This window comes from Thamnophis sirtalis, unplaced genomic scaffold, assembly GCF_051295495.1.
Source record: "Thamnophis sirtalis isolate CommonGarterSnake01/CBP01778 unplaced genomic scaffold, rThaSir2_p1.2 scaffold_6, whole genome shotgun sequence".
Taxonomy (NCBI): domain Eukaryota; kingdom Metazoa; phylum Chordata; class Lepidosauria; order Squamata; family Natricidae; genus Thamnophis; species Thamnophis sirtalis.
In genome coordinates this window covers 70390687-70417571 of record NW_028261386.1, presented here as the reverse complement: position 1 = coordinate 70417571, position 26885 = coordinate 70390687, and the positions used below count along the sequence as shown (strand labels likewise).

Below are 26885 nucleotides of genomic sequence, written 5' to 3'. Positions count from 1 at the left end.
CTCTGCCAGCGAAAACGGCTCCTGAGCTCTCTTTTCGGCTGCAACAGCCTCCTGCAATCCTCTGCCAGCAAAAATGGAGCTCAATAACTTGGAAATCCTCTTTTAATTCCATTGTAAGCTTTATTTCAGAAATCTTCTTTGTACTTGCTACATCTTGCAGTACCACCGGCAAAAAAACCCAGCTCAATTATGGATACTTGTAAGCCTGGTATATCTGAATTGTAAAAACTATTAATTACATTACTTCAAAGGTTGTTGAGATAGTTTAATTCTCTATATGGGTTTGTTGTACCAGCTAATTCTTCAATTGGTGGCTTTGAGTACTCGGGACTGAAGAGTCTGTAAATATTTGAACAACATTTTAAAAAGTCTAAGCCAGGCAAATATTAATAATGCAATTAATACAGTATGTGAGGGAATGTGGTTTTTGAGATGCGAAATTTGTTCTACAAACCTCCTTTAAAAGTTTTGCATACAAACTTTTGAGCAGGTTCGGCTCCCCACCCGCCACTCCCCATCCGGGATCAACCGAGTCCATTGGTTGCAACGGGAATTGACCGACAAGCCAGAGCCTGACATCATGCGGGCTGGGTAAGTGGCCCAAAGTCACCCAACTGGCTTTCATGCAACCCGATTGAAAGCCTTGCCGTTGCTGGTTTCTATTTTATTCACAAGTAAAAAAAAGAATCTGCTTCATTTGGACGTCCCCTCCCTTGTGTGGATGACACTGTTACATAGGAACAGTTTTGGGGAGAGTCAAAAGAACGGCCGGAAGATGGACTGCCACTCTTTTTTTCTAGTTGGAAGATGGCGCTATACAATTCAATTTAGCACTTTGCAGCCTAGGAAGGAAAAGTTTCAAATACGGAAGCGATATTTCATTAAGAGGTTGAGGCCAAAAGCTAAGCAGGATCTTGGAGAGACAGGCACGGGCTAGCCCGTGAAATAAAACTTCCTAAAAAAAGGCAAGCGAACTCCAGTTCCATGCTGGTGCCGAGCCAATTGAGCGGACAGGCCTATAAAAGCCTGAAGAATTCGAGCCGGCTTCGATTCTTACTACGTAATAAAACTGGTTAAATAAGGTCGGGGCGGCTTGCACTCAACACGCCGCACCAACTCGGCCACAGTGGTGCACAAACCGCGGTTTACGGCTTGCTGGTCTTGGCTGAACGCTCGGCGAGAGCCGGAACAGCAGAGGGCGCCGCCGGTTTCCGAGCCCCGGCCCAGGGTCGCTGGCAGCCGGTTGTAAAGGGAGGAGGAAGCCTCGGCAGGAGCCTTATCTGCGGGCAGCAGTGAGGGCTGGGCCGCGCTTCATGGGGCCGAGACGACCCAGCCCGTGAGGGGCCGCCCTCTGCCCGCTCGGCCAGAGAGAAGGAATCGCCGCGGGCTCAATGGCGGGCTTGGCTCTCCGCCTTCCTTTGGTGGTGCGGCTGTGGCGGCGGCAGCAGAGCCTGCGGTGCTCCTCATGGCCTCGGCTTCTCTTCCACCCGGCGGCCCCCGGGAGCGCGGCATGGACCGCGGAGAGGTGCGAGGTCGCCGCTTTGGCCCCAGGCACTCTTCGCCGAGTGCCGCTCCTTTCCCGCTCCGCCTCCTCCTGGGCAGCGGCGGCGGCCGCCGAATCCGCGGGGAAAAAGCCGAGAGACCCTCAGGGAACCGAGCAGTCCCCACCGGCAGGGCCCGACGAGCGCGCCGTCTCGGACTCTAAGAGGCTTTTGGCGCTGGCTTATCCAGAGCGCTGGAAACTGTCAGGTAAATCTCCTCCCCTGCCGGGTTTCGCCTCCTCCTCGGCTGCAGCTCCCGGGTTGCAAAGCGCGAAGCCCTCTGGCGCGGGCCGGTGGTCGGGTGGGTTGATTTTACTCCTGCAATGTACCTCTCCCCTCCCCGGGAACTCGTGAAAGGTTCCCGCAGGTAGCAAGGGAAAGGCTGCCGCTGCTGGCTACTGTTTCCTTGTTCCCTTCCAGCCGTCTCCCTGTCCTTCGCTCCACTCCAGCGTGGGCTCAAACCAATGTCCACGGGTGGGGATGCCCCCGCACTGCTCTTGACTCCTTTGCTCGTCCCAAAGCTGCTTTTTCAAGAGGAAACTAGACAACTGTTGCTTCTCGAAAAAGCACCTTTAGGACAACCATGACCTGGAATCTCCATTAGGCTCCTTTGCTCACTCTGCCTCTGAGAGGAGAGTGATGGTAGATCTCAGTTCCAAGTTCTTTGATCCTAAAGAGGTTCTACTCAATATCTACATGGATGTCGAGCCCATGTCTGTGATCTCACAAAATCCCTGCATGTTGAACTAGAAGATCTACAAAGACCAAAGTGTGTGCATAAGGGCACCAACTTGCCTAATGTCTTTGTCCTACTGTCCCCATATATTTGTATCCATTTCCTGTGTTCTTATTCATGTTTGTTCTTATTCCTGTTACCTTGTACATGAGTGACAAACTAAATAAATAAAAATAAAAAAGTCCCTTCCAACTCTGTTATTTATTCTGTTTTATTCCTGCCCCCACCATATCTGCATCAGATTTGCAATTTCCTTCCATTTGCACACTACAATACTGTATATATATATCCCCAAACTCTTCCACTTATCAGCACATGAAGTTTCAGATTGTTCATTGACCCCCCAAACATTTATATGAAAATAATTTAATAAATACTACAGTAATAACAATAAGCGATAGCTATACGAATTACTAATTCTCTACCTCACTCAGGGTATACTCACATGGTGCACCAGAAGAAATGGGTCTCGCTAGGTTTTGAATCCCATTTTTGCAAATCCAGAGTTGGAGTTTTGGAGTAAACTAAAGCTCAAACCATTTCTCCACTGTTAACTTGTGCCCTATGTTGGCACAAATCAATGCCATTATCACAAGCTATTAGATATCCAAATTGCCAGTCTTGCCTTGTATTTCTTGGGACTTTTGACTAAATCTCCTGCTGATTTGATATAATGCCTGTACATCAGTCATTACAATAATGTTTAGTTTTCTTAAGTGTATTACTAAAGATACTATGCCATATTGCAAAATCAAATTACATAATACCCACAGCTGTACCGCAAAAGTTTTTTATTTGAGCTTGTGGTGAAACTGTTCAAATCAATTGCTGCATTAAGAATGCGTTGAAACTTGAATCCATACATAGTTCAAGATTCAAGATCTTGCATAAAAAAGAATAATGCATGGGGATTTAGCTCATAGAGTATTTCACTTTTGTAGCAGTACTGCAGCAGGGTAAATTGAACATAATAAAAGTTTAATGTGAACAATTTAAATTTATGTAAATGTAAATAAATTTAAATAGAAATTAAGTAGCATTCATAAACTAGTTTACATATATGGGATTGTAAAATGATCCCTTATATAATTTACAGGTGATACTGGAGGTTTTACAAAAGTGGGATTTGATTTGATGTTATTTCAAGTTGTTACACCAGGTTCCTTAAAATAATGACCTAGGGTACAAACAATGGTAAGGTATAATGTGAAGGGACACGGTGGCTCAGTGGCTAAGATGCTTAGCTTGTCGATCAGAAAGGTTGGCGGTTCAGCAATTCTCCCGTTACTTGTCCCAGCTTCTGTCAACCTAGCAGTTTGAAAGCATGTAAAAATGCAAGTAGAAAAATCGGAACCACCTTTGGTGGGAAGGTAACAACGTTCCGTGTGTCTTCGGCATTTAGTCATGCTGACCACATGGACATGGAGACATCTTCGGACAGTGCTGGCTCTTCAGCTTTGAAATGGAGATGAGCACCGCCCCCTAGAGTTGTGTGTCAGTTTTGGAAGCCATATTAACACACCTAGCACATATGTGCGAGGGGAACCTTTACCTTATAGTGTGGCTTGTTTGATTTTCATTTACCATAGTGTCAGTTGAGTCATTAAGCTTTGTAAATTGTGGTTTATGACTTTCATCCATGTAAAGCCAGTCATCGTGGCTTATTGTGTAAACTAAGTTTATGTGAACTAAATCGCTAAAGTGGAGTTTTGTTCTATGTATCTGATGCATTGGATTTTGGTAATATGCCATATTTATTAATATTTAAGATGCAGTCCTTCACACAGCCACACCTGGGATTATGCTAAATTGACAAGCAGGAGTTTATAAAATACCTTGTGTTTAATTCAAAAAGCCAATAAGGCTTACATTCACAATTTTCAGGTTAATACACTAGAATAATGTAAACATTAAAAATATTTCTTTGAATTGTTTCTATAAAGAGCTTAAATATTTTATTAAATTTTAATGTAAAACTTGGAATAATTTCTAAAAAGATAATATGTTTGTTCCCATCCCTCCTACCCAGCTGCTGTTGGATTTTTGGCTGTTTCCAGTGTCATCACTATGTCTGCCCCTTTTTTCTTGGGGAAAGTTATTGATGTCGTTTACACAAATCAAACTGGCGAACTTGCAGAGAACCTATCCACGCTTTGTGCCTTATTAACTGGAATATTTTTGCTTGGTGCTGCTGCCAATGGAATACGTGTCTACCTCATGCAGATTTCAGGTAATTGTGTGTAAAATTACATCATTTTGTGAACTATATAGGCCATTGATAAATAAGATATTCAAAGTACAGAGCCAGATACAGCAAGAGCTTCTTGCCAGTAGATGGTCAGGCTGCTGCTTTATCAGATCAAGGGTGAGTCATTTGTAACCTGCAATCCCCATGTGACCTATATTTTTTTTTCCAATGATAGAAATTGTGCTATTGAAACCAAAAAATAAATAAATAATACAGCACCATTTCTATGGAACAAGCAGAAAAAAATGAACAAACTGGGCTTCTCAATTTGAAATGCCCTTTTCTGCCACAAAATCATGTCCTATAAATTATTACCAAGATGCACAGAACATCTTATTTCTTTTGTGTTTGTAACCAATATTTATTTTTGATCCAGTATTTCATATATGCATATAGCTCTCTCCCTTTCTGCCTTTCTGTTCAACACATTTCTTACCAACAGAATATTTGTAGCTCAGGATTGAACTGTGGAATCCATGGTGCTTTCTGAGCTTGGCTGTTTTCTTGCAGATGTTTCATTACCAAACTAGGTAGCATCTAGCACTGACGATATTACCTAGTTTGGTAATGAAATGTCTGCAAGAAAACTACGAAGCTCATAGAGCACCAAGGACCCAACAACACATTTCTTTCCTTAGTGCTGAGAAATAGGATCTAGTTACAGTATAATAGTGGTAACTATTGTTTTATTGATTATGAGATTATAAGTGAGCGTAATATAGACATAGAATAAAATTACAGTTGGAACGAAGTACATTACAATTAAGGATATGATATTGTAAAATAAAGAGCTTTGTACTGAAAGTACATAGCATATAATACCACCTCAATATAGTTACTATATTTTTCAGAGTATAAAATGCACCTTTATCCCCCAAAAAGGGGGTGAAAATCTGAGTGTCTTATACACTGAATGTAGCATTTTTGTCCTCCCGAAACCCTGCCCCCTTCACAAAAATGGACATGCAGAGGGAAAGCCTGCAAAGTGCTCCTGGGAGCTGGGGAGGGGAAAAAACGAGCGAAAAACACACCATTTTTTGCTCGGTTCCCCTCCCCACCCCCATTCTACAAGCCTTCCAGAGCCTATGAATGCCCTGTTTTTTGCAAAAGACGAGCCGTGCAGAGGGTTTGGGAGGCCTGCGGAGTGCAAAAACTTTTTTTTTAATTTATCTCTTCAAAATTTTGGTGCATCTTATACTCCGGTGCATCTTATAGTTTGAAAAATATGGTAATAAGTAATAATTCATTTATTTTAAATCTGTTTCACAGGGCCCCATAAAAAAGCATTTTTACTGCTTTTTAAACTTTGGGTGATCTGCTTCCAAACATATTCACATAATAGGTGAGAGACTATTCCACAGAACTGGAACTGATGAAGAAAATATCTTCACCATGATGTGGCTACTCTAGATGTAGTAGAGTAAAATGACCCTAGCTGGAGAATTGGTCAAACACAAATGGATGTGATCCATCAGCAGATCTTTGAAATAATCAGCTCTGCCCATATGAAAGGTCATTAAATTATGATTCCTAGATTCCTCACGGCTGGAGAGATCTGCAACAAGTCTTGAAATTCAAACTAAGCAACAGGAAGGAGAGGGATAAGATCAGGGGTATGATTCTACTGGTTTAACAACCGCTTTGCTTCGTGCGCACACATGCCTGATGCGTCTGATGCACTCTGTGCATGCGTGCGCTCTTTACAGAGAAATCACCTTCCGCAGAAGGAAAACAGCTGAGACGCGGGCTTCAAAAAGGGGGATATAGGTGAGTATAGCACAGGAGCGGGCAGGTGGATCCAGTGAAAGGCAGAGCGAACTAGTTCGCTCCCAGCTGATAGTCGGAGCTACCAGTTCACCCGAATCAGTAGAATCCTGCCCCTGGATGAAATGATCAAGGTAGAATGCAATAATCTTATCCATATTTGGTTTCAGGTAGTTGGCACACATCCAATGTGAAATCCTGCTTAGGCAGTTGGAAAAGTATGCTTGTATACTATCACCCACAATTGGGACAGGTGTATATAGGTGAGACAGGGGAGGACATCAGAGTAAAAGTGGTAGAGAGCTTGGAATATCACAAATAACTTTGGTGAATGCTCATAATGTTAAGGATTTTTACAATCTTACAATAGCAGAGTTGGAAGGGACCTTGGAGGTTTTCAAGTCTAACCCCCTGCCTAGGCAGGAAACCCTATACTGTTTCAGACAAATGGCTATCCAACATCTTCTTAAAGACTTCCAATGTTGGGGCATTCACCACTTCTGGAGGCAAGCTGTTCCACTGATTGTTCTAACTGTCAGGAAATTTCTTCTCAGTTCTAAGTTGCTTCTCTCCTTGATTAGTTTCCACCCATTGCTTCTTGTTCTATACTCAGGTGCCTTGGAGAATAGTTTGATTCCCTCTTCTTTGTGGCAACCCCTGAGATATTGGAACACTGCTATCATGTCTCCCCTAGTCCTTCTTTTCATTAAACTAGACATACCTAGTTCCTGCAACTGTTCTTGATATGTTTTCGTCTCCAGTCCCCTAATCATCTTTGTTGCTCTTCTCTGCACTCTTTCTAGAGTCTCCACATCTTTTCTACATCATGGCGACCAAAACACTGAATGCAATATTCCAAGTGTTGCCTTACCAAGGCATTATAAAGTGGTATTAACACTTCACGTGATCTTGATTCTATCCCTCTTTATGTAGCCTAGAACTGTGTTGGCTTTTTTGGCAGCTGCTGCACACTGCTGGCTCATATTTAAATGGTTGTCCAAGATCCCTCTCACAGTTACTACTATTGAGCAAGATACCACCTATACTGTACCTGTGCATTTTGTTTTTCTTGTCTAAATATAGAACCTTACTCTTTTCACCATTGAATTTCATTTTATTAGATAGTGCCCAATGTTCAAGTTTGTCAAGATTTTTCTGTATCTTAAGCCGATCTTCTGGAATGTTAGCTATTCCTGCCAACTTGGTGTCATCTGCAAATTTGATGAGTTCCCCATTTATTCCCTCATCCAAATCTTTGATGAAGATGTTGAAGAGTACTGGGCCTAAAACAGAGCCTTGGGGTACTCCACCACATACTTTCCTCCATGTAGATGTAGTTCCATTGAGCTACACGTTGAGTGCGGTTGGTCAGCCAGTTACGAATCCATCTGGTGGTGATGCTGTCTAACCCACATTCTTCTACTTTATCTAGTACTAGGTTATGGTCTACCTTATCAAATGCCTTACTGAAGTCCAAGTACCGTAAACTATATCAACGGCATTCCTCTGGTCCACTAATTTTGTCACTTTGTCAAAAAATGCAATAAGGTTAGCCTTATGATCTGTTTTTGACAAACCCATGTTGGCTTTTGGCTATTAAAATCCTGTCTATAAATTGCCATACTTCTTGACTTTTTAGGGCAAAGAATTGTGAACCGTCTAAGAGCAACAATATTTTCTTCTCTCTTGAAGCAAGAAGTAGCTTTTTTCGACAAAACCAGCACTGGAGAGCTGCTTAATCGCTTGTCTTCAGACACAGCTCTCTTGGGCCGTTCAGTAACTGAAAACCTTTCGGATGGGTTAAGAGCTGCAGGACAGGCTTCAGCTGCTGTTGGGATGATGGTATGTATGTGTTTGCATTGTTCTCCTTCCATTTTTTGCAGATCCTTTGGTATAACACCGTTTCCCCACTCCCACCATCCATCTTCATAGATTTACTGTATTAGAATAGATGAGAAATTAAATAACTAGGTCTGCACATTGCATTGAGGAGCTATTTTAACAATGCTTTGTCGAAAAATATCTAATCCACTATAGTGGTGATTAGAAGGTTGGAGTTGGACCAGGGAAGACCCTATTTCGAGCTCACTGGATGACTATGGACCAGTCTTTCTTTTTTCAGTCACATCTACCTTGCTGTGATATTGCTAGGGAATTAGGGAATGCATGTCTCATTCATACTATAATTCACAGAAAAAAGAAAAATAAATACCATAACTGAATATCACTTTGCCATATATCATGATTTACCAGCTACAATGATATTACTCAACCAAACACAATGTGGTTTTAAGTGCATATCTTGAACTAGGTTGTTATGTAGTACAGATAATAGAACTATATTTAATTACGTTAGGAAAGAAAAGGTAGCTCAATGGACAGAAGCTACAGCATTCAATTTATAACACAGATTAATAATATCCATAATAAAGAAAAATCATGCAATTGCAACTTCCCATCAATAGCACTATAATAGACCAAAATGTTACATTACATATGAATATCTAGAGGCTTTTGACTCCCAAGTGTGCTTTTTATTTTATTTGTTTTTCTTCCTAGGGTTTTCCCACAACTGATTTTTCATATCAACCAAGTGTTGCTTCATTAGTTGCAACAGCAATTGACTGACTAGCTCGTTGCCCAAGTTTGATGTTGTGAGTTGAGAGAGAAAGAGAGTGACTGGCCCTAAGTCACCCAGCTGGCTTTCATGCCTAAGGCAGGACTAGAATTCACAGTTTCTAACCTGGTACCTTAACTACTAGATTAAACCTGTTCTCTCTAAATATGCTTTTTATATTTAGCAGTAAAAAAAACCTCCCAAGTGTTTTGCTTTATATGAACAATGGTGGAGAGGTCGTAAGATATAAATGAGAAAAGCTAAAAAAAACCTATTCATTGTATCATGTCAGTCTCTCTTCCTTCTACTTTGAGTCATAACGCAGTTGTATCCTGTAGCATGGATGAGATTGTATTATGAAAGTGACTGGAACTGATATTGAAAGCTGTGTCCCAGTGGTGGGATTCATTTTTTTTTACTATAGGTTCTGTGGGCATGGCTTGGTGGGGTTGGGTGGCTTTGTGAGAGTGGCAGGAGAAGGTTACTGCAAAATCTCCATTTCCTCCCCACCCCACTAACCTGCTTTCCAGCTCCGTTCTCCTGTTCAGGGCATCAAAAGAAGATCAGCTGGGAGGCAGTGGGGGTGGGGCCAACCTATTTTCCGGTTCTCCGAACTATTCAAAATTTCCGCTACTGATTCTCCAGAACCTGTCAGAAATGGCTGAATACCACCTCTAAATAATAGTTGTTATTACTCATAATAGTTATGGCATAACTTCAAATAAATATTTCACCAATTATTGAACACAACTACAGTACTGAATTCAATAACTAGCACATTACTTTTTTTTTTAAATGCCAAAAAATTGAAATAAAACAGCCCAACTTTACATACAGATAATAATTTGCTCACTTATAATCACAACTGAGCATGCAATTTGTAAGTTGTGCTCGTTAAGCAGGTCACCTGATTTGATTTTACAACCATTTTTATGACAGTTGTAAAGCAACTCATTGTTGTCGCTAAGCAAATCATGTGGTCATTAAATGAACTACACGGTTGTTAAGCAAAACCATTATCCTGAATGGGTATTTTTTGTTGCTGCATACTGGCAGAAAACCCACCAGAAACTAGTAAAAACACTACAATTTATGGCTTGGGGGTATGTATGCAGCACTTACAACTTCAAGGGTAGGTTTTAAGCAACTGTTTTTAAATCTGTCATAACTTCAAATGGCCTCTAAGTGACTGGTAGTTAAGAGAGGAGGACTACCTATACATGTGAACCTTGTTTACCAATCACTCATTGAGCAACCATTTGAGCTTGTGACAATGCTAAATGAGTGGTATTTACAACTGATCCTCCATCATTGCAGCCCCCTTAGTCATGTGTTCACAACCTGGACATTTGGCCCCAACATCACAATTACAACATTGTCATATGGTCACCATTTGCAACCTTCTTTGCCAACTTCCTATAGGTGAAGTCCATGGGGAAGCTAACATGAGGTCAAAAAAGGTGATCACATGTCATCCTGACTTAACAATGATGCAGGTTTGCTTAACAACAGCATTCAGAAACAACCAAAATCCTGGTCCCAATTGCCCTTGTTAACAGAAGACTAGCTGAAACATTTGATTTATCGATCTAGCAAAGCCTCTTATAAACTGCATTTAAAAATTAACCACTGCTTTTTTGCTTCTAGTTTTTTGTGTCTCCCAAACTTGCTACATTCGTCCTGACTGTCGTACCATCCCTGGCTGTCATAGCTGTGCTTTATGGAACGTATTTACGGAAACTGGCTAGAATGACACAGGATTCCCTTGCAGAAGCTACACAGGTAGTTTCTTAGTTGTTCAAATGAGAATGTTGAAAGATAGTGCTGAACTCCTCTGGACCTTTTATCTTTTCATTCATATCCCCCACAAGTTCCCACTAGAAATCTGATTGAAGTCATTTCCACATAGCTATCCTTGTAATTTCCCAATTTGAACTATCCTTTTTCGTACAATCACATCTCAAAACTATCTTATAACTCAAAATGCTTGAAGAATTTGTGCTTTCGGGATTGTTCTTTGGGAAATTCAGTGTGAATTGATCTGATCTCATTAACACAATGATTCAAATTAGGCTATCCTTTTAAAAGGATTTTACCTTTCTCTTTCTTATAATATACTGTCAAATTTATTTAGAAATGCATAGTCTTAGATAAAATAATTTTAAAGTGTCTTAATTTTGGCTGATTAAAAAGAAATAGCTCATTATGGAAGTAGTTTTAATATCGGTTTGTGAATGGACATAATAAAATTGACAGTCTGGATATAAGGCAGTGTTGGTGAACTTTTTCAGCATCAAGTGCCAAAATGGGAGTGTGCACACATGCAGGGTGGGGGAGAACCAAAAACCAGAGGAGCAGCTCCCTGGCAAGCACGTGTGGGAGCACGTTTCCCGGCACATGCACCGGAAGGCTAAGCTTCCAGTTTCCGACGTGCTCATGTGCGCTGGTCATCTGGTCTGGTTTATGGCGCATATGCACGTGCAAAGACCAGCTGGCCAGCAAGATGGCACACCGGAACCCTGAAGAGCAACAGGCGATGGCTGGTGTGTCCAGAGAGATGGCTCTGCGTGCCACTTCTGGCATGCATGCCATAGGTTCGCCAGCACTGATATTGGGTAATTCACTCTTCCCTAGTCTTATATGTTGTATTACAGGGTGATAAATGCATCTAGGCATCTATGTAAATGGTATAGCAGAAAAGACCCACTGTTAGTTTAATAACATGCAGTGAGAACAATCTAGGTAGGCTTATGGGAAATGTGTTAATTCTTACATTTTGTTTACTACAGTTAGCAGAAGAAAGGATTGGAAATTTAAGAACAGTTCGAGCTTTTGCGCATGAGTTAACTGAAATGGAAAAATATGACAACAAGATTCAGTATGTGCTACATCTGGCCAAAAAGGAAGCAATAGCTCGAGCAGGATTCTTTGGAGCAGTAAGTATATGAAGAAGGTGAGGAATCATCTGTGTATTTCTGATAAGTGTTTCCTTGAACAATTAAATTGTTATTTTGATATAGATGTAATTGCATATTCTTTTATCATGACCATCAATAAACTAATATACTAAATAGGATTACAGAAATTATTTATAAGTACTGGCTTATAAATATATTTTCATGAAGCCACTCCATTTTTAGATAACGTTATTTATTTTATTGTTTTATTTACCACATTTTTGAACTGCCCATCTCCCTCATAGAGTTTTGCAGAGAGCAGGGGGTTGGGGGAAGCAAGAAATGCTAAGGCAAAAAAATAATAATCAAATGTTTAAAAAAAATTAAGCAGAAAAGTAAATGGAACTGAAATTAATTTATATGAACATTTTTCACTGTACCTCTCCATAACTGTCTACTTTTGCAAAACATCATCTACCTTCTACCACATTTGTAGACCACTTCATATGTTGCCTTTTGTCCTCCAAAGTTCTGACCTGTCTCTTTTTAATCATAACTTTTTTAGACTTTCCCTTCCTCCTAACCTATTTATTATTCATCATGTTACTTTTTTTTAATCAACCAGCATTGCCTGTGCACAAAAATATACATATGTTCATGCTCTTGACAAGCATACTTTTTCCATTTCCACAAGCATTCCTTATATTTTCAGCTACAAATGCGTTGAGCAAACAAAGAGACATCTGGGCTAGATTCATGCCTAAAGTAGGAGTAGAACTCATAGTTATCCAGGGTCTTACCTGGAGCGTTAAAGATCACTTTTACTGAATTCCAAACTTCATCTCCATATTTACATAGCATTTCAGAATTTAAACCTATTGAGTTTCTCATATATTTTCTCTAAATCAATAAGTTCAAAATAAATATTCATTTTTATGTGGCCTGGAAAGCAGAAGAAAGTCTCTCATCTGTAAACCCCTTGCCTTGAATAAAGCCTCACTGTACTTCCCCAAATTGTCATTGTCACCTGTTAACATGTTTGAGTCAGAAAACTGCCACTTTCCCACCAAATTAATGCCCTTGTGGTTGTTACTGTTTGTATAAAGGAACATTTTTTTTCAAAACATAGGGTACTGTGGATCAGATGTTGAAAATGCTAGTCATATAGAAGTGCCCAAAAATCTCCAAAATAATCTGTATTAAAGGATTGGTGTTTTTGATTATGGGATTCTAAATACTAAGAGTACTATTACAATAGATCTCTTGATTTTATTTTAGGCCAAAGTGGATGAGGGGTGCCTGTTCTTCCCTCTCTTGTAATATTCATCCATAAATTTAAAGAATTACATTAAAATCCTGCAATCAGTACTTTTCCCTTTCCTTTCTTTACAGACGGGGTTATCAGGCAATTTGATTGTGCTTTTTGTTCTCTACAAAGGAGGATTACTGATGGGTGGTGCCCATTTGACTATTGGTGAACTGTCTTCTTTCTTAATGTATGCTTTCTGGGTTGGCATAAGCATTAGAGGTAATATTTTCTTAAAAGTAAATTTTTAAAACAAATAGACAAGATATCAGATCAGAAGGCAAAAGATCGGCCATCTCCAATTTGCCTTCCTGCAGATGTATGGAGTACATTTCCCAAAATTGCTAGCTTGTCTACCCTATGTTAACCTCTCTTTACAGAACAGTTTTTGTTGCACCAAACTAACTAAACAATTCTTCAGGTCCTAGAGGAGTCAGGGGTCAGCAAGAGCATTCATCCAGTCCAGTGTTTCTCAACCTTGGCAACATTAAGATGTGTGGATTTCAACTCCCAGAATTCCCCAGATAGATGCTGGGGAATCTTAAAGTTGCCACGATTGAGAAACACTGACCTAACCTTTTGAATGGTTAACAAATTCCAACTCTGATGAATGTGAGAGATAATCTATTCAGAAAAGTTCTGCCTGCCATCTTATGGATCTTCTTTATTAAAAAGAAAGGGAAATTAAGCAAATTTAGCTGTACTAGCTGGCTATTTCATTCTAGCTGTTTGTACACTGATTGGCAGAACCTGTTTAACAAACATGCAATACCTGTTTTTGAACATGTATAACAATAGGGGTATTTTTCTTTCTTTTTTAGGATTAAGCTCTTTTTATACTGACTTAATGAAAGGTTTGGGTGCCGGAGGGCGCCTGTGGGAGCTTATTGATCGAAAGCCACAACTTCCTTTTAACGGTAATGTTCTTAATATTTTGCAGTTGTTTAAGATGGTAAAATATCGATACATCATGCAATATCACAAAAAATGAACATGTTCATAAATTAGAAGTTATTCTACTAAAGAATGTAAGGAAAACCCAAATTTAATGTCATAAATGATCCTAAAGAATGGACTTACTCATTTGATGCCGCAAAATACAATGCATAAATTGATTATGGTGCAGGTTTTATGTGCATCCTTTTAAACTGTTAAAATTTTGAAACTTCCTTAAACTACTTTTCACATCTTATGGTGTTCAAAATAGATGCCTTATGGTTAGTGCATTTCTCTCCTTAAAAATCCTTCTTATAAGATGAAAATAACTACAATGTCATTATGTTACTGGCTACAGACCCCGCAGCCCTCTTAAGGCTTATCTTATTGTAGTTATTGGAGAGTGGAGTGGGAATATATATATATATTGTGTGTGTGTGTGTGTGTGTGTGTGTTTTCCCACCCTACCCTCCAATAACTTATCTGCCTGTGACTTGTGGAATGTGGTAAAACACTATAAAAGAACCACACCTATGACAATTTGAAATGAAATTGAAGTGTGACTGTTTCATGACTGTTTTTCACACTTGACACTGTTGCAGCATCCCCATCATTATGTAATCAAAATTCAGATGCTTAGCAACTGATTCATATTTGTGACGGTTGCAGTGTCCCGGAGACACATGATCACATTTTGTGATCTTCTGATGATCAAAGTCAATGGGGAAGCCAGTAACAATGGTGCTACTAACTAAACAACTGCAGTGACTCACTTAAAAAACGGTGGCAAGAAAGGTCGTAAAATGGATCAAAACTCACATGTCTCATTTAGCAACAGAAATTTTGGGCTCAATTGTGGTTGTGAGTCAAGGACTACCTGTATATTATCAATTCTGGGGTGAAGTAAGAATATCTTTGGGCCCAAATCTACTATAACCAGCAGGTCTTAGAAACATTGGGCTATGAAGCACCAGAGGAGGAGTTGTTTCATTTCCTGAATGTATCAACAGCTGGAATTCATGCTTTGCTCTGTAAGCACACAAGCCCAAATTATTTGATGACTCAATTTTCAGAATGTCCAGATTGTTACGTAAGCTCCCCGTTGGGAGAGCGAGTATGTTCAGAGAAGCGTTGTGAGAGTTGTGTTGGAGAACACACAAACCAGCATACAGAGACACTGCAGTTTAAATAGGCTTTTACTTTTGTGGAAATAGAGGTATCAGAGTCCATCAAACAGTCCAAGTCATACACAGATAAGACAGTCAGTCATCAATGTCTTTCAGTTAAGGGATAATCCAAATAACATAGTCCATAATCATACAAACAGTCTGGTATTCAAAGTTTGCTAGCAGTTGCAAAACTTACAATAGCTCACGGCACTTTCTAACAGCCAGCTTCCAAAAACACTCAGATCAGATCAGCCCAGCATCTAACAAACAGAGCTAACAGTCATTCTTGCTCCCTCTTATGGCCCATTGAGGAAACAGCAACCAATCACATTTTACAGTATGATTTAAAGAAACAGGTATAGCATTGTTACATGATTATATATTGCCAACCCAACCGTTAGATTATATTCCTAACACAGATTCAAGTAACCCTAGTTTATAGAATCTTAGTAAAGTATCATATTGATCATATTTGTTTTCTTTTAGTAAATTTTCAGTGCAAATAATTGGATATGTCTTTACTAAAACATGTTTGAATATGTTATTGATGTTACTTTAATTTTTGGATTTCATGTCTATTTAGAGGGAACAGTATTAAGCCAGGATGATTTCAGAGGTGCTCTTGAGTTCAAAAGTGTCAAGTTTGCATATCCAACACGTCCAGAAACATTGATTTTTGAAGACTTTTCTCTCAGCATGCCTGCAGGTTCTGTCATGGCCCTAGTAGGCCCAAGTGGATCTGGCAAATCAACGGTTGTATCTCTTCTCCTGAGGCTTTATGATCCACTGTCAGGTAGTTACATATGTTTGTGTGAATATGTTTGAACATCTGTTACTGGGTATACTTCTGATTAAAGATCAAAACACAATTTGCTCATGGAGAAGTATGACCTTTGTAGAATCGGTTGGAAGACTATTTACAAGGAAGTTGAGATAAAATGCATCATTGCCATTTTATAACAAGCCTTTCCATTACTGAAATAGGAGCAATATATACAACAAATTCATATCTCACTCAACTTGTATTTTTTTAAAAAAGTTAAAAAGTTAGAAAGTTAAGACAATATTTCAGGCAATGTAAATATAAACTGCCTGTCTCTATTCAGGTAGGATTTGACATGAATGTGCTGGAATCATAATTTCTTATATTAAAGAGAGAGAGAGATGTCTCTAGAAATCACTTATTCTATGCAAGGTGAAATCAGTTCTTGCTGAGAACTTGCTTAATCTCTTCACCGTCATTGTCTAACGTATTATCTAACAATATACTCTTAATTTCTTGAAGGAAATATTACTGTTGATGGGGTTGACATCCGTCAGCTAAACCCACTATGGTTCAGGACTAATATCGGAACAGTAAGTCAGGTAAAAAAGGAGAAAAGTTTTCTTACAGTATTTGCTGATCCTAATTTCTTTAATAATGTCAGAGGACTTTTTTTGCCCCTCCAGCTTTTGAATTTGCCTCATGCCCCTTTAAAGCAACCATACTGTTCCCTTTAATCTCTATGGTCACATATTACTTATTTCATTTATAATCTCATCTGGGCATTTGTGTACCTGTGTTGCCATATTCCTTATGCTTTTTCATACACTAGGAACCCACTCTGTTCTCGTGCTCTATTGCTGAAAATATAGCCTATGGCGCAGAGGATCCATCCACAGTAACACCTGCAGAAATTGAGAGAGTTGCCAAAATTGCAAACGCTTCTAATTTTATCCAAAATTTTCCAAAAGGATTTCACACTTTAGTTGGAGAAAAAGGTGTTCTTCTCTCTGGTAAGACTATGTCATTTAAAAATATTTTTGTAATTTACGGCTGTTCTAGAAGGAATTACCTTTCCCTGTCTCATTCTGCTATGCATTTCATTTTGCTACAAGACAAATTACACAACAAAATAAATGAATTAGAATATGAAAATATTTGCTTAATTGGGGATTATAATGCAATAGTGGATTAAAAAAATGGGCTATGAAAGCAAAAAGAAAAAAAGAAAAAAAAACACATTACCCAAATCCTTTTTTGAGATGGCAATGGAATATAAACTACATGATATTTGGAAAGAAAGGCACAAAACAAGACAGCAATATACCTTTTATTCGAACCCTCACCAGTCCCTATCAAGAATTGATATGGCCTGGATTTCATGTGGTCTATGTAATCTAGACGAAATTGAAATAGAAGAAAATGAGTGGGCAGATCATAATCCAATAAAATTAAGATGGAAAGGTCAAAGAAGAAAAAAAAGATGGATGATGAACTCAAATATTGTAAATGAAATAGAATACACTCAAATGCTGGAGAAAGAATTAAAACTATTTTTTAGAATAAATAAAAAAGAAGACACTTCAATTCAAAATCTCTGGGACACTCTGAAAGCATACACAAGAGGCCTCACAATTGCCTACATTGCGAGAAAAACTAGAAAACAAAAAGAGCAACAAGAATGTATGCAAAAAGAACTTATGGAAGCTGAACTACAGAAAGACCCAAAGAATTAAACTAAAAAAGAAAAAAGAGAGATGATAAAACATAAGATCAACTTAATAACTCAAAAGGAATTAGCACAGAAAATTGAAGCAGCCAGACAAAATTACTTTGAACAAGCCAACAAACCTGGACAATGGCTGGCATACAGATTGAAGAATGAAAGAAAAAAGGATGATATACCAATTAAAAGATGATGAGGTAAGAATTCAATACAAAGCGGAAGAAAAGAAGCATATTATTCATAAATACTTCGCAAAACTATATGCGTAAGATAGTATGGAGGAAATCAACAAAGGGAGGCAATAAACAGGCCAATAAGGTTAGTCGAAGTGGAATTATGAAAAATCAGAAAAATAATAAAACCCCAGGACCAGATGGAATACCGTTGGAGCTATACAACTATAATAAAATAATATTGGAAGAACTAGGAGTGGAACTGTTTAACAAAGATTTAGGAAAAGCCAAAATGCCTGAATCATGGACGGAAGCAATAATATCGTTAATCCTGAAAGAAGAAACCAATCTACAAGAAATTCAAAACTATAGACCAATTTCATTACTAAATTCCGAATATAAAATATTTGCAGCAATTATGGCAGGAAGTATCAAACAGGTTTTAAATGAACAAATAGACCCAGACCAAAACGTATTTTTACCTCACAGACACATTAAAAATAATATAAGAGTCATCCTAGACATAATAGAATATTACGAGGCGCATCCAGAAAAACAAATGGTACTGGTTTTCCTTGATGCACAAAAACCATTCAACATTGTAATTTGGAAATTTATAATAACACTATTAGACAGGATGAAATTCAGAGGAATATTTACAAAAATGATAAAAAAAACTTTATAACAGTCAGACAGCCAAAGTTCTGATGAACGGAGAACAAACAGAGAAGATCGAAATAAAAAAGGGAGTCAGACAGGGATGCCACCTCTCTCCTTTGCTGTTTATATTAACCCTGGAAATTTTATTAAATGAAATTAGGAATTTCAGGGAATAAAAGGTTTGAGACTCAAAAATGAAGAATATAAGGCCCAAGCCTATGCCGATGACTTAGTATTTGTTCTAGAGGATCCATTAGAATCCAGCCTGAAATTAATTAAAAAATTAGAAGAATATAGCGAAGTGGCAGGATTAAAAATCAATAAAGGTAAAACAAAAATGATAACCAAGAATATGACAAAAAAGCAAGAAGAGGAACTAGAATTAGCAACTAGAATGCAAATAACTAAGAAAGTGAAATACTTGGGGATCTGGGTGTCAGCAAAATGTTCCACAATTAAGGACGATAATTATAATAAACTAGTGACACAAATAAAGAAAGCTTTAGAAAGCTGCGAAAATAGTCAGCTATCACTAATGGGACGTATAGCCACAGTCAAAATGAATACTTTACCAAGAATCTTACTCTTGTTGCAAGCCGCACGTATTAACCCGGGTAAAACTTTCTTTCAAGAATTAAACAAAATAACCGCTAAGTTCATTTGGCAAGGACGAAAAGCGAGGATTAAATTAAAGTCAATGCAAGATAGCAAGGAGAGAGGAGGTTTAGCATTACCAAATTGGGAATTATACACATTAGCAGTAACAATAACATGGGTGAAAGATTGGAGAAAGCTAAAGAATAAAAGAATTTTGACCTTAGAAGGCCATGATCTGCAAGCAGGTTGGCATACATTCCTATGGGATGATAAAAATAAAACTCACAAATACTTTCAAAAACATTTAATTAGAAGAGCGTTATTGTGAAACTGGCTCAAAATCAAAAAAAATCCACTATGTGAAAATCCCGAATTGGCTAACACCGACAGAAAGGATGATCCATCCAAATTTTATAGATATGAATAAAATGCTAAGATACAGAGACATAATTGACAGACAGGGAAATTTAAAAACAATTAAAGAATTGGCAGAACAAATCATGAAAGTTGACTGGCTAACCTACTTGCAAATCAAAACTAAACACAATAATAATACTAAAATATATGACATCGAAACAGAACCACACGAATTGGATACAATAATTCACAGCTCAGATAGAAAGATGATAAGGAGAATATATAAATTTCTCCTGAAGCATAAAATGGAAGAAGAAATCGTGAAAGAACAAATGATAAAATTGGCACAGAACTTTGGCTATAATATTGAATTGGAAAATGGGAAACATTTGGGGGAACAAACTTAAAAATGACACTATCAGTTGCATACAAGGAAAACCAGTACAAAATGTTTTACAGATGGTACCTGGCACCAACAAGGTTAGCTAAAAACTCAACAAATACCTCCCCAAAATGCTGGAAATGTGAATCAATACATGGAACATACTACTACTTATGGTGGACCTGTGAGGAGGCTAAAAAAATTTGGAAAAGGGTTCAAAAAGTGGCTAGAGGTAATAACAGGTGTTAAAATAGAATGAAAACCTGAAGTTTTTTTATTAGGAATAATGACACTGAATTATAAAAAAGAAATTCAGTATTTAATATTATATAATTACAGTGGCGGGGATTGCCTTTGCCTAGAAATGGAAAAACAAATTAATTCCAAGCGAAGATGAAATATTAAGTAAGGTTATGGACTCTGCTGAAATGGACAAATTAACAAAAGAAATCCAGGGAAAAGAAGAAACAGAATACTACCAGATATGGGATAAATGGTATAGGTGGATGGAGGAAAGAAACAAGGATCAATGAAGGAAGACAACAAAGCCCAAAAATAGTAGTTAAGGAGAATTAACACATATATATGTATCAAAGTGGTTTAAATTTACTAGAGGTAATCAACCAATATAGCAAGTAAGATAAGCAGGTTAAGAATGGTGAAATGCAAATGAAATATAATAGAAGGGGAAACAATATAAGGTGAGTGATATGATTGGCAATTGCTATTAGAAAGAACAGGAAGCTCCTGTTCGTATTGTATTGTGTAAATGTAGTATACGTCTAAGTTTCGTGTGTGTGTATTTTACATGTTTGTAAATAAAATTTAATTTTTTTAAAAAAAAAACCTGTTCTAAAACACCTTCTGACCTTCCTAGGAGATTCCAGGGGTTAGGGTAGGGTTGGATAGTCCTCGACTTAAAACAATTCATTTAATGACCGTACAAAGTTACAATGGTACTGAAAAAAGTGACTTATGACTGTTTTTCACACTTAGGAGCATTGCAGCATCTCCACGGTCATACAATCAAAATTCAGACACTTGGCAACTGACTCATACTTATGACAGTTAAAGTGTCCTGGAATCATGTGATCACTTTTTGCGACCTTCTGACAAGCAAAGTCAATGGGGAAGCCAGATTCACCCTAACCCTAACATCTGCACTACTAACTTGACAACTGCAGTGATTTATTTAACAACTGTTGCAAAAGAAAGGTCCTAAACTGGGGCAAAAGTCACTTAGCAACAGAAAATTTGGGCTCACTTGTTTCAGAAGTTGAGGATTATCTGCATTTTAGAAAATTGTCCTTTAGATTTATTTGTTTTTCAAAAACTTTGTCCTTTATTTTGCTCATTTAATTTTTACTGTGCAAATTGCAGTTTTTCAGTTAGTTGAAAAATGTTGAAATTGAGTTGTCTTTTTAAAAGAAGATACTGTTTGATTTTAGATATTTTTATTACAGTAGGCATTCTGGTAAAGTTTCCCTTGATTTTGCTCCTGAATTTTTCTTTGTAAAGCCTAGTCATAAACGTTAAAAAATATCCTTATCAACCTTTTTCAGATATGCCCCCTTTTTAGGTTTGTGTTACTTTTTCCTCCCAAGAAAATGTGGTCAGTGTAGTTGTGGGAGATGGAGAAGAAGAAAGGAAGAATTATATTCTATTTACAAACACTATTCTGTCAGCATCTAGAGCAGTGTTTCTCAACCTCAGCTACTTTAAGATGTGTGAACTTCAGCTCCTCAAAATCCTCTGCCCAGCATTCTGGGAATCTACACATCTTAAAGCTGCTGAGGTTGAGAAACACTGGTCTAAGACACCTTTTTCTAGAACTGCACTTGGTTGTAATGATTTTAATGTCATCTCTTGAACTTTATTAAACTGCTTAAAATAATCTTATTGTCAAACTGCAGTGCAGTAATCATTTTCTCCATTTAAGTCAGATTTTCCACAGGTGAAAGAAAATAAAAAACTAACCTACTGGTACATTGGCAGAGTACTTAAAAAAAAGTATATATAAAATGCATGCAATATTTATATTACTTTTTTATGTAAAGGTGGACAGAAGCAGCGAATTGCAATTGCTAGAGCTCTTCTGAAGGTAAGTCTTTTTTCTTCTATGCCTTTAAAGAGAGAAAAGGAGCAAGGAAAATATTATTTGAATTGAGAGGAATAGGAACTCTCACACACTCATTGCATTTTATAATAGTTCTCATACATTCTTTCAGTATACTGTTTATTATGCATATTTTAATAGTCTGCTATTACTGTGCTCTCATTACATTGCCTTTTTTGAACAGTAGTAAAACATCTTGTAATTATTGAACCTTATTCTATAGGTTTTTCTATAACAGCTAGATTTCAAAACCATAGGTTTTCATTAACCCTAAGAAGACAATGGTTTTGATCAGGATTTTAAAGGATTTTTAGACATTTATTGTACTTTAAGTGGGGTGGTTGGCTACGTAATAGTAGTGAAATTTGCAGGTTATTTTTAAAATGCAGTCTTTTTTAATGTCTTATAGTTACTAAAGTTTGACTAACTTTTTACATGATAGAAAAAGGCTTTGAAAAGAAAACATTTTTTCTAGTTTAATTTTCTTTCTCTCTCTCTCTCCCTCCCTCCTTCTCCCTCTTGTATTTTGTGATAAAATATTTCAGGAATTTATTAGTATTGCTTTAGAGAAAACATCTTTTCATGCCTATTAAAATTTCTAATAAAACTGGTGTTTCTTTTTTAAAATAATTCATAAAATAAAGTTCTAATCTCAACACTTTTATATTTGTTCTATTTTTAGAATCCCAAAATTCTTCTTCTTGATGAAGCAACAAGGTAAATAACAAAAAATAGGGAAATTATGTGTAGCTTGGGCAACATTGAAATTGTTTCTTACTCAATTAATATTCGATCCCACAAGACTTTCTGGTATCTTTACTATTGATTTCGTGACAAAACATTGCACATATTTTCCTCAGTGTGGAATATTCTTTTGTGGTTTCCATTTTTTCTCTCATTGTTCAGATTCTGCCCTTCTTTTAAACAGGAGGGATAGTATCGTAGATACCAGAGGAAATGTGAACAGCTTCATAGGTTTGCTGTGCAATAAATGGTGTTTTGTGACTAGCCATGCCTCCTGGGGCCATGATTTTATTGATAAGAATCTGTCCCAGAGCCGCTATGTTCTTCCATGTCAGAACATCCTGCCAGAGTTCCTGGCAAGCAGACATAATGCTGTTCCAAATGTCTTTCATGAATTTGAAATTGTGCATACATATAATACTTCTGAATGCAAGCTGCTCCATTGGTTGATTGCTCTCACTGCAGCTGTCATTAATATAAGCCAGTTGCCAAGCATCCAAATTTTGATCACCGTGACCATTGGGATACTCTAATGGTGATGTAACTTTGAACGGTTCACTAAATATATGGTAAGACAAGGAGTACCTGTACAACACAGTATGCTAGCACTGCCATGCTTTCTTAAGTCATTCCTATTTCATGATTCTATAATACTTCTATAATACTGCTATAATGAGGCATTTAAATTGCAGATTAAAAATGAGAATGTTTTAACTCAGTTTTGGGGGCATCATCTGTGAAATATTGGGCTCTCTTCGTTGAAAGCAAATCTCTCAAAAATTTAAATAATTGCTTTGTTTAAAAATCCTGACACCAGGATTTCACTTAAAAACAATTTTAAATGAAAATGAAATGAAAAAAGTTGTATAGACAGTTATGCTCTAATAAAGTCTCTGCACTAAGATGGAAAGAATAACCTTTTTTCCCCATTCTATTCATTAATTAGTGCTTTAGATGCAGAAAATGAGTATCTTGTCCAGGAAGCATTAGACCGGCTGATGGAAGGCAGAACTGTTCTTATTATTGCTCATCGACTCTCCACCATTCAGAATGCTAATTCTGTTGCAGTTCTGGACCAAGGCAGAATAGTTGAGTGTGGAAAGCATGAAACACTGCTTGCAAACCCAAATGGACTTTTCAGCAAATTAATGAAAAAACAGTCTTTTATTCAAAATATTGAACATTTTGCATCTAATTGAAAAATATCCTTTTTTTAAAAAAAGAATGAAAAGGTCTAACTAGGGAAGGGTACTATTTCCAAGAATTTAAATTATGTTTCAATGTGTTGTATATATTTTTCAATGTACTTCAGATATTTGCAAAAATTTATTATCTTAAGCTTTTTATTCAAAGCATTTAAGTAATTATATTGTGGTGCAATCCAAGAGTGAATTGTTTTAAGATTCTACAGTTGCTATGTGATTAATACAGGGATAGATATACTTTCCAGACCCAGGTGCCATTGTATAACCTGGTTACCTCCTTCCCAATCAAAGAAACTTAAGAAGTTTGTGAAGTTTTTGTAAAGGATCTATGTGGGAATATAGTGCTGATCCCTAGATTAATGTATATATCACGAGTGCTTGCAGATTTTAACTTTACGATTTGGCAGTCTATTTTGAATTATCAGCTACTTTATTTTCACGCCAAGTGTCTTTTCATACTTTGTCTTCCTTTTAAATCATTATGATTTTAATTATTTTATCATTATTAAGATGACAAACTGGATTCACAAATACAAAAAATGTCATGTTAATGTAATATAAAGAATATTAATGTAAAGAATATTATTAGTCAAAGCAAATTATATCACATCCCTTCTGTTACAATATTTATGTTCCCGATTGTGTATCAAGAAATAACTTATCCAGCAAATTATATTTTGCTGACGGTATCTTGATATATGTCTTGATATATGTTTTGTCTTTCAAACCGCTCTATTCCATTTTCCCTTTACATTTTTTTTAATAATGATCACTATTTTGTAGTACAGAAAACTATTTTCTTTGAGGAGTCTCCCCTTTTAAGGGTAAACAAAAAGGATGCTTTAATTACTGGCAAACCTGGTTAGTCTGTTGTTCTCTAGCCAGTTTACTGATATATAAATAGTGCTATTTTGACTACAACTCTGCAATATAGAAGTGGAATACTAAAAATCAGTGTTACGTTAGTTTACCCATACAGAAACTGTTTCCCATTGTATGCACAGATGGAGGGAAAGGATCATCAATATTACACTTTCAAACAATTACAGTATTCAGCTAACCATGAGTAAAAAGAAAGAAAAAGTGGGAAGTGGCATGTGTTTAAGCCACAATGTGATAGTTTTACTTAAAGTGCCACCAGTTAACACCCATTGAGTTGAACTTAGAATGAACTGATAAATGTATAAAATGGAACATACGATAAGGTTATTTATAAGTTTTCAAAGAATATTAACTGCAAGGAATGTATTCCCATACTTCCCCTTTACATTTGGTTCACATAGTGGCATACAGTACTATCTATATAACTGTCTTATGACTTGTCTCTAAATTGATTAATCAAGGATTGATGTCATAGTTACATTTTCTAAATAAAGTCATGAATCATACTGAAAGAAGGGGAAAGATGACAAAGTTCTAAATGCACATACACCATAAATTGAATTCATATTAGATTAGAAATTACAACTCATGTCTACTGAATGCCCAAAAGGTGTCCCCAAGCTCCCCCAGATTTTTCTTTGCAACAAACAACCAAGATCAGACAGCATCAAGGACCCCATAAATATAAAACTATTGATTAGAACAAAATATTGGAATGTTGGTATATAAACAAAACTTTTCACAATTTTCACAAATCATGGTGCTGATCAGAATGATCAATTACTTTGAAGAAATTCACAATTATTTTCATGTTAACTTCAAATACTGTAGAAAAACTCCTGGATTTTTTCTTCACTAACAAATTTCATTATCATTGGCCCCTCCAGTTTAGTGACACATAAAGTTGGCACTGTAATGATTTAGGTTCCATTCAATTGGCCATGGAGGCTATTTTGGCATCATGCTTACTGCTCTGTAGTTTTTTTTTAAATCTCATTGTCTTATTGTCATTTAATATAGGAGGTATTTTGCAGCTGACCAGAACCAAAATAGTTTTTTAGTCCTGCAAAGAACCAATTATCTACCATTGTTAATTCCTGCTTCCTGGGGGATTGCAGTGTGATAATGTATTTAGTAATGCAGTCTAAAACAAGGTTATCTAATTTTGATATAAAGAGCATTTTTTCTACTCTTTGTTCCATAGTTCTTGTGAGTAATATTTTGTATAACAATAAAACGCATTAATAAACTACCAGTATATATGACATTTTTCCATTCATATCCTTTTTATCCTTAGGTTTTCTCAGTTTCAGATATTCTTTTTACTTTTTCAACTATAATCAGGCATACCTTTTCCTTTTTAAACAAAGAATAAATAAAGCATCATTCTTGCATAAAATGCTATCTTTCATTTAATCCCATTTGTCTCATTGTAGGCAGTTGTGGAAAAGTTGCTAATGTAAATGATGAAAGTACAATATTTTTCCATGGTCTTTGTTAAAAAGTAAAAGTAATTCGTGAGGACATGTCAGATATTCTTTTATACATAATTAATATGCTAAAGAAAAGCTATATGAACAGAATGATAATGACGACAACACTTCCTAATTGGATCAATAGTAACAAATTTGGTGAGATGGGAAATAATTTTGCATTGTGATTTCCTTTTGTTGCCTAACTTTATGGCCTGCATGAATTCTGAGATAGTTCTCTATAAATAGGTGCAAAGATGAAGTAATTTGGGCAGGTCTACAATATAATGAAGAGATATTCCCAAAAATTATCTGACTTAACTTGATGCTACCTTAGAAAGTATTCTGTTATTAAAATGAGGAGGGATAACATACAGTGGTACCAAGATCAAACTGTTATGAAAGAGCAGTACACGCAATGTCATCATATAAATACAATTACATTTCCATGCTGTGACATATGTAGGCTTAGCATTAAGAAAGACAAGTGTTCCCTTGGCAGCTATTCTCTGGTCTATGTTTCAATTTTCCTGGGAATATCAATTTTTCCCCTCAAATTTTCCAATAACCTATATTTCTTTTGCAGTAGAGCCA

The 26885-nt window shown here is 36.9% G+C and overlaps 1 protein-coding gene across 1 annotated transcript; it reads left to right on the top strand.

Annotated features, from left to right (window-relative positions):
* The first annotated feature begins 1014 nt into the window (after positions 1–1014).
* On the top strand, positions 1015–26069 carry ABCB10 (ATP binding cassette subfamily B member 10). Its single transcript, XM_014059824.2, has 13 exons — positions 1015–1749; positions 4307–4507; positions 7929–8131; positions 10554–10688; positions 11696–11842; positions 13196–13331; positions 13931–14026; positions 15798–16007; positions 16500–16579; positions 16810–16990; positions 21930–21973; positions 22671–22705; positions 23679–26069. Exons 1-13 carry the CDS (start codon positions 1392–1394, stop codon positions 23929–23931), a joined length of 2079 nt encoding a protein of 692 aa, XP_013915299.1. The 5' UTR covers positions 1015–1391; the 3' UTR covers positions 23932–26069.
* Positions 26070–26885: the final 816 nt, after the last annotated feature.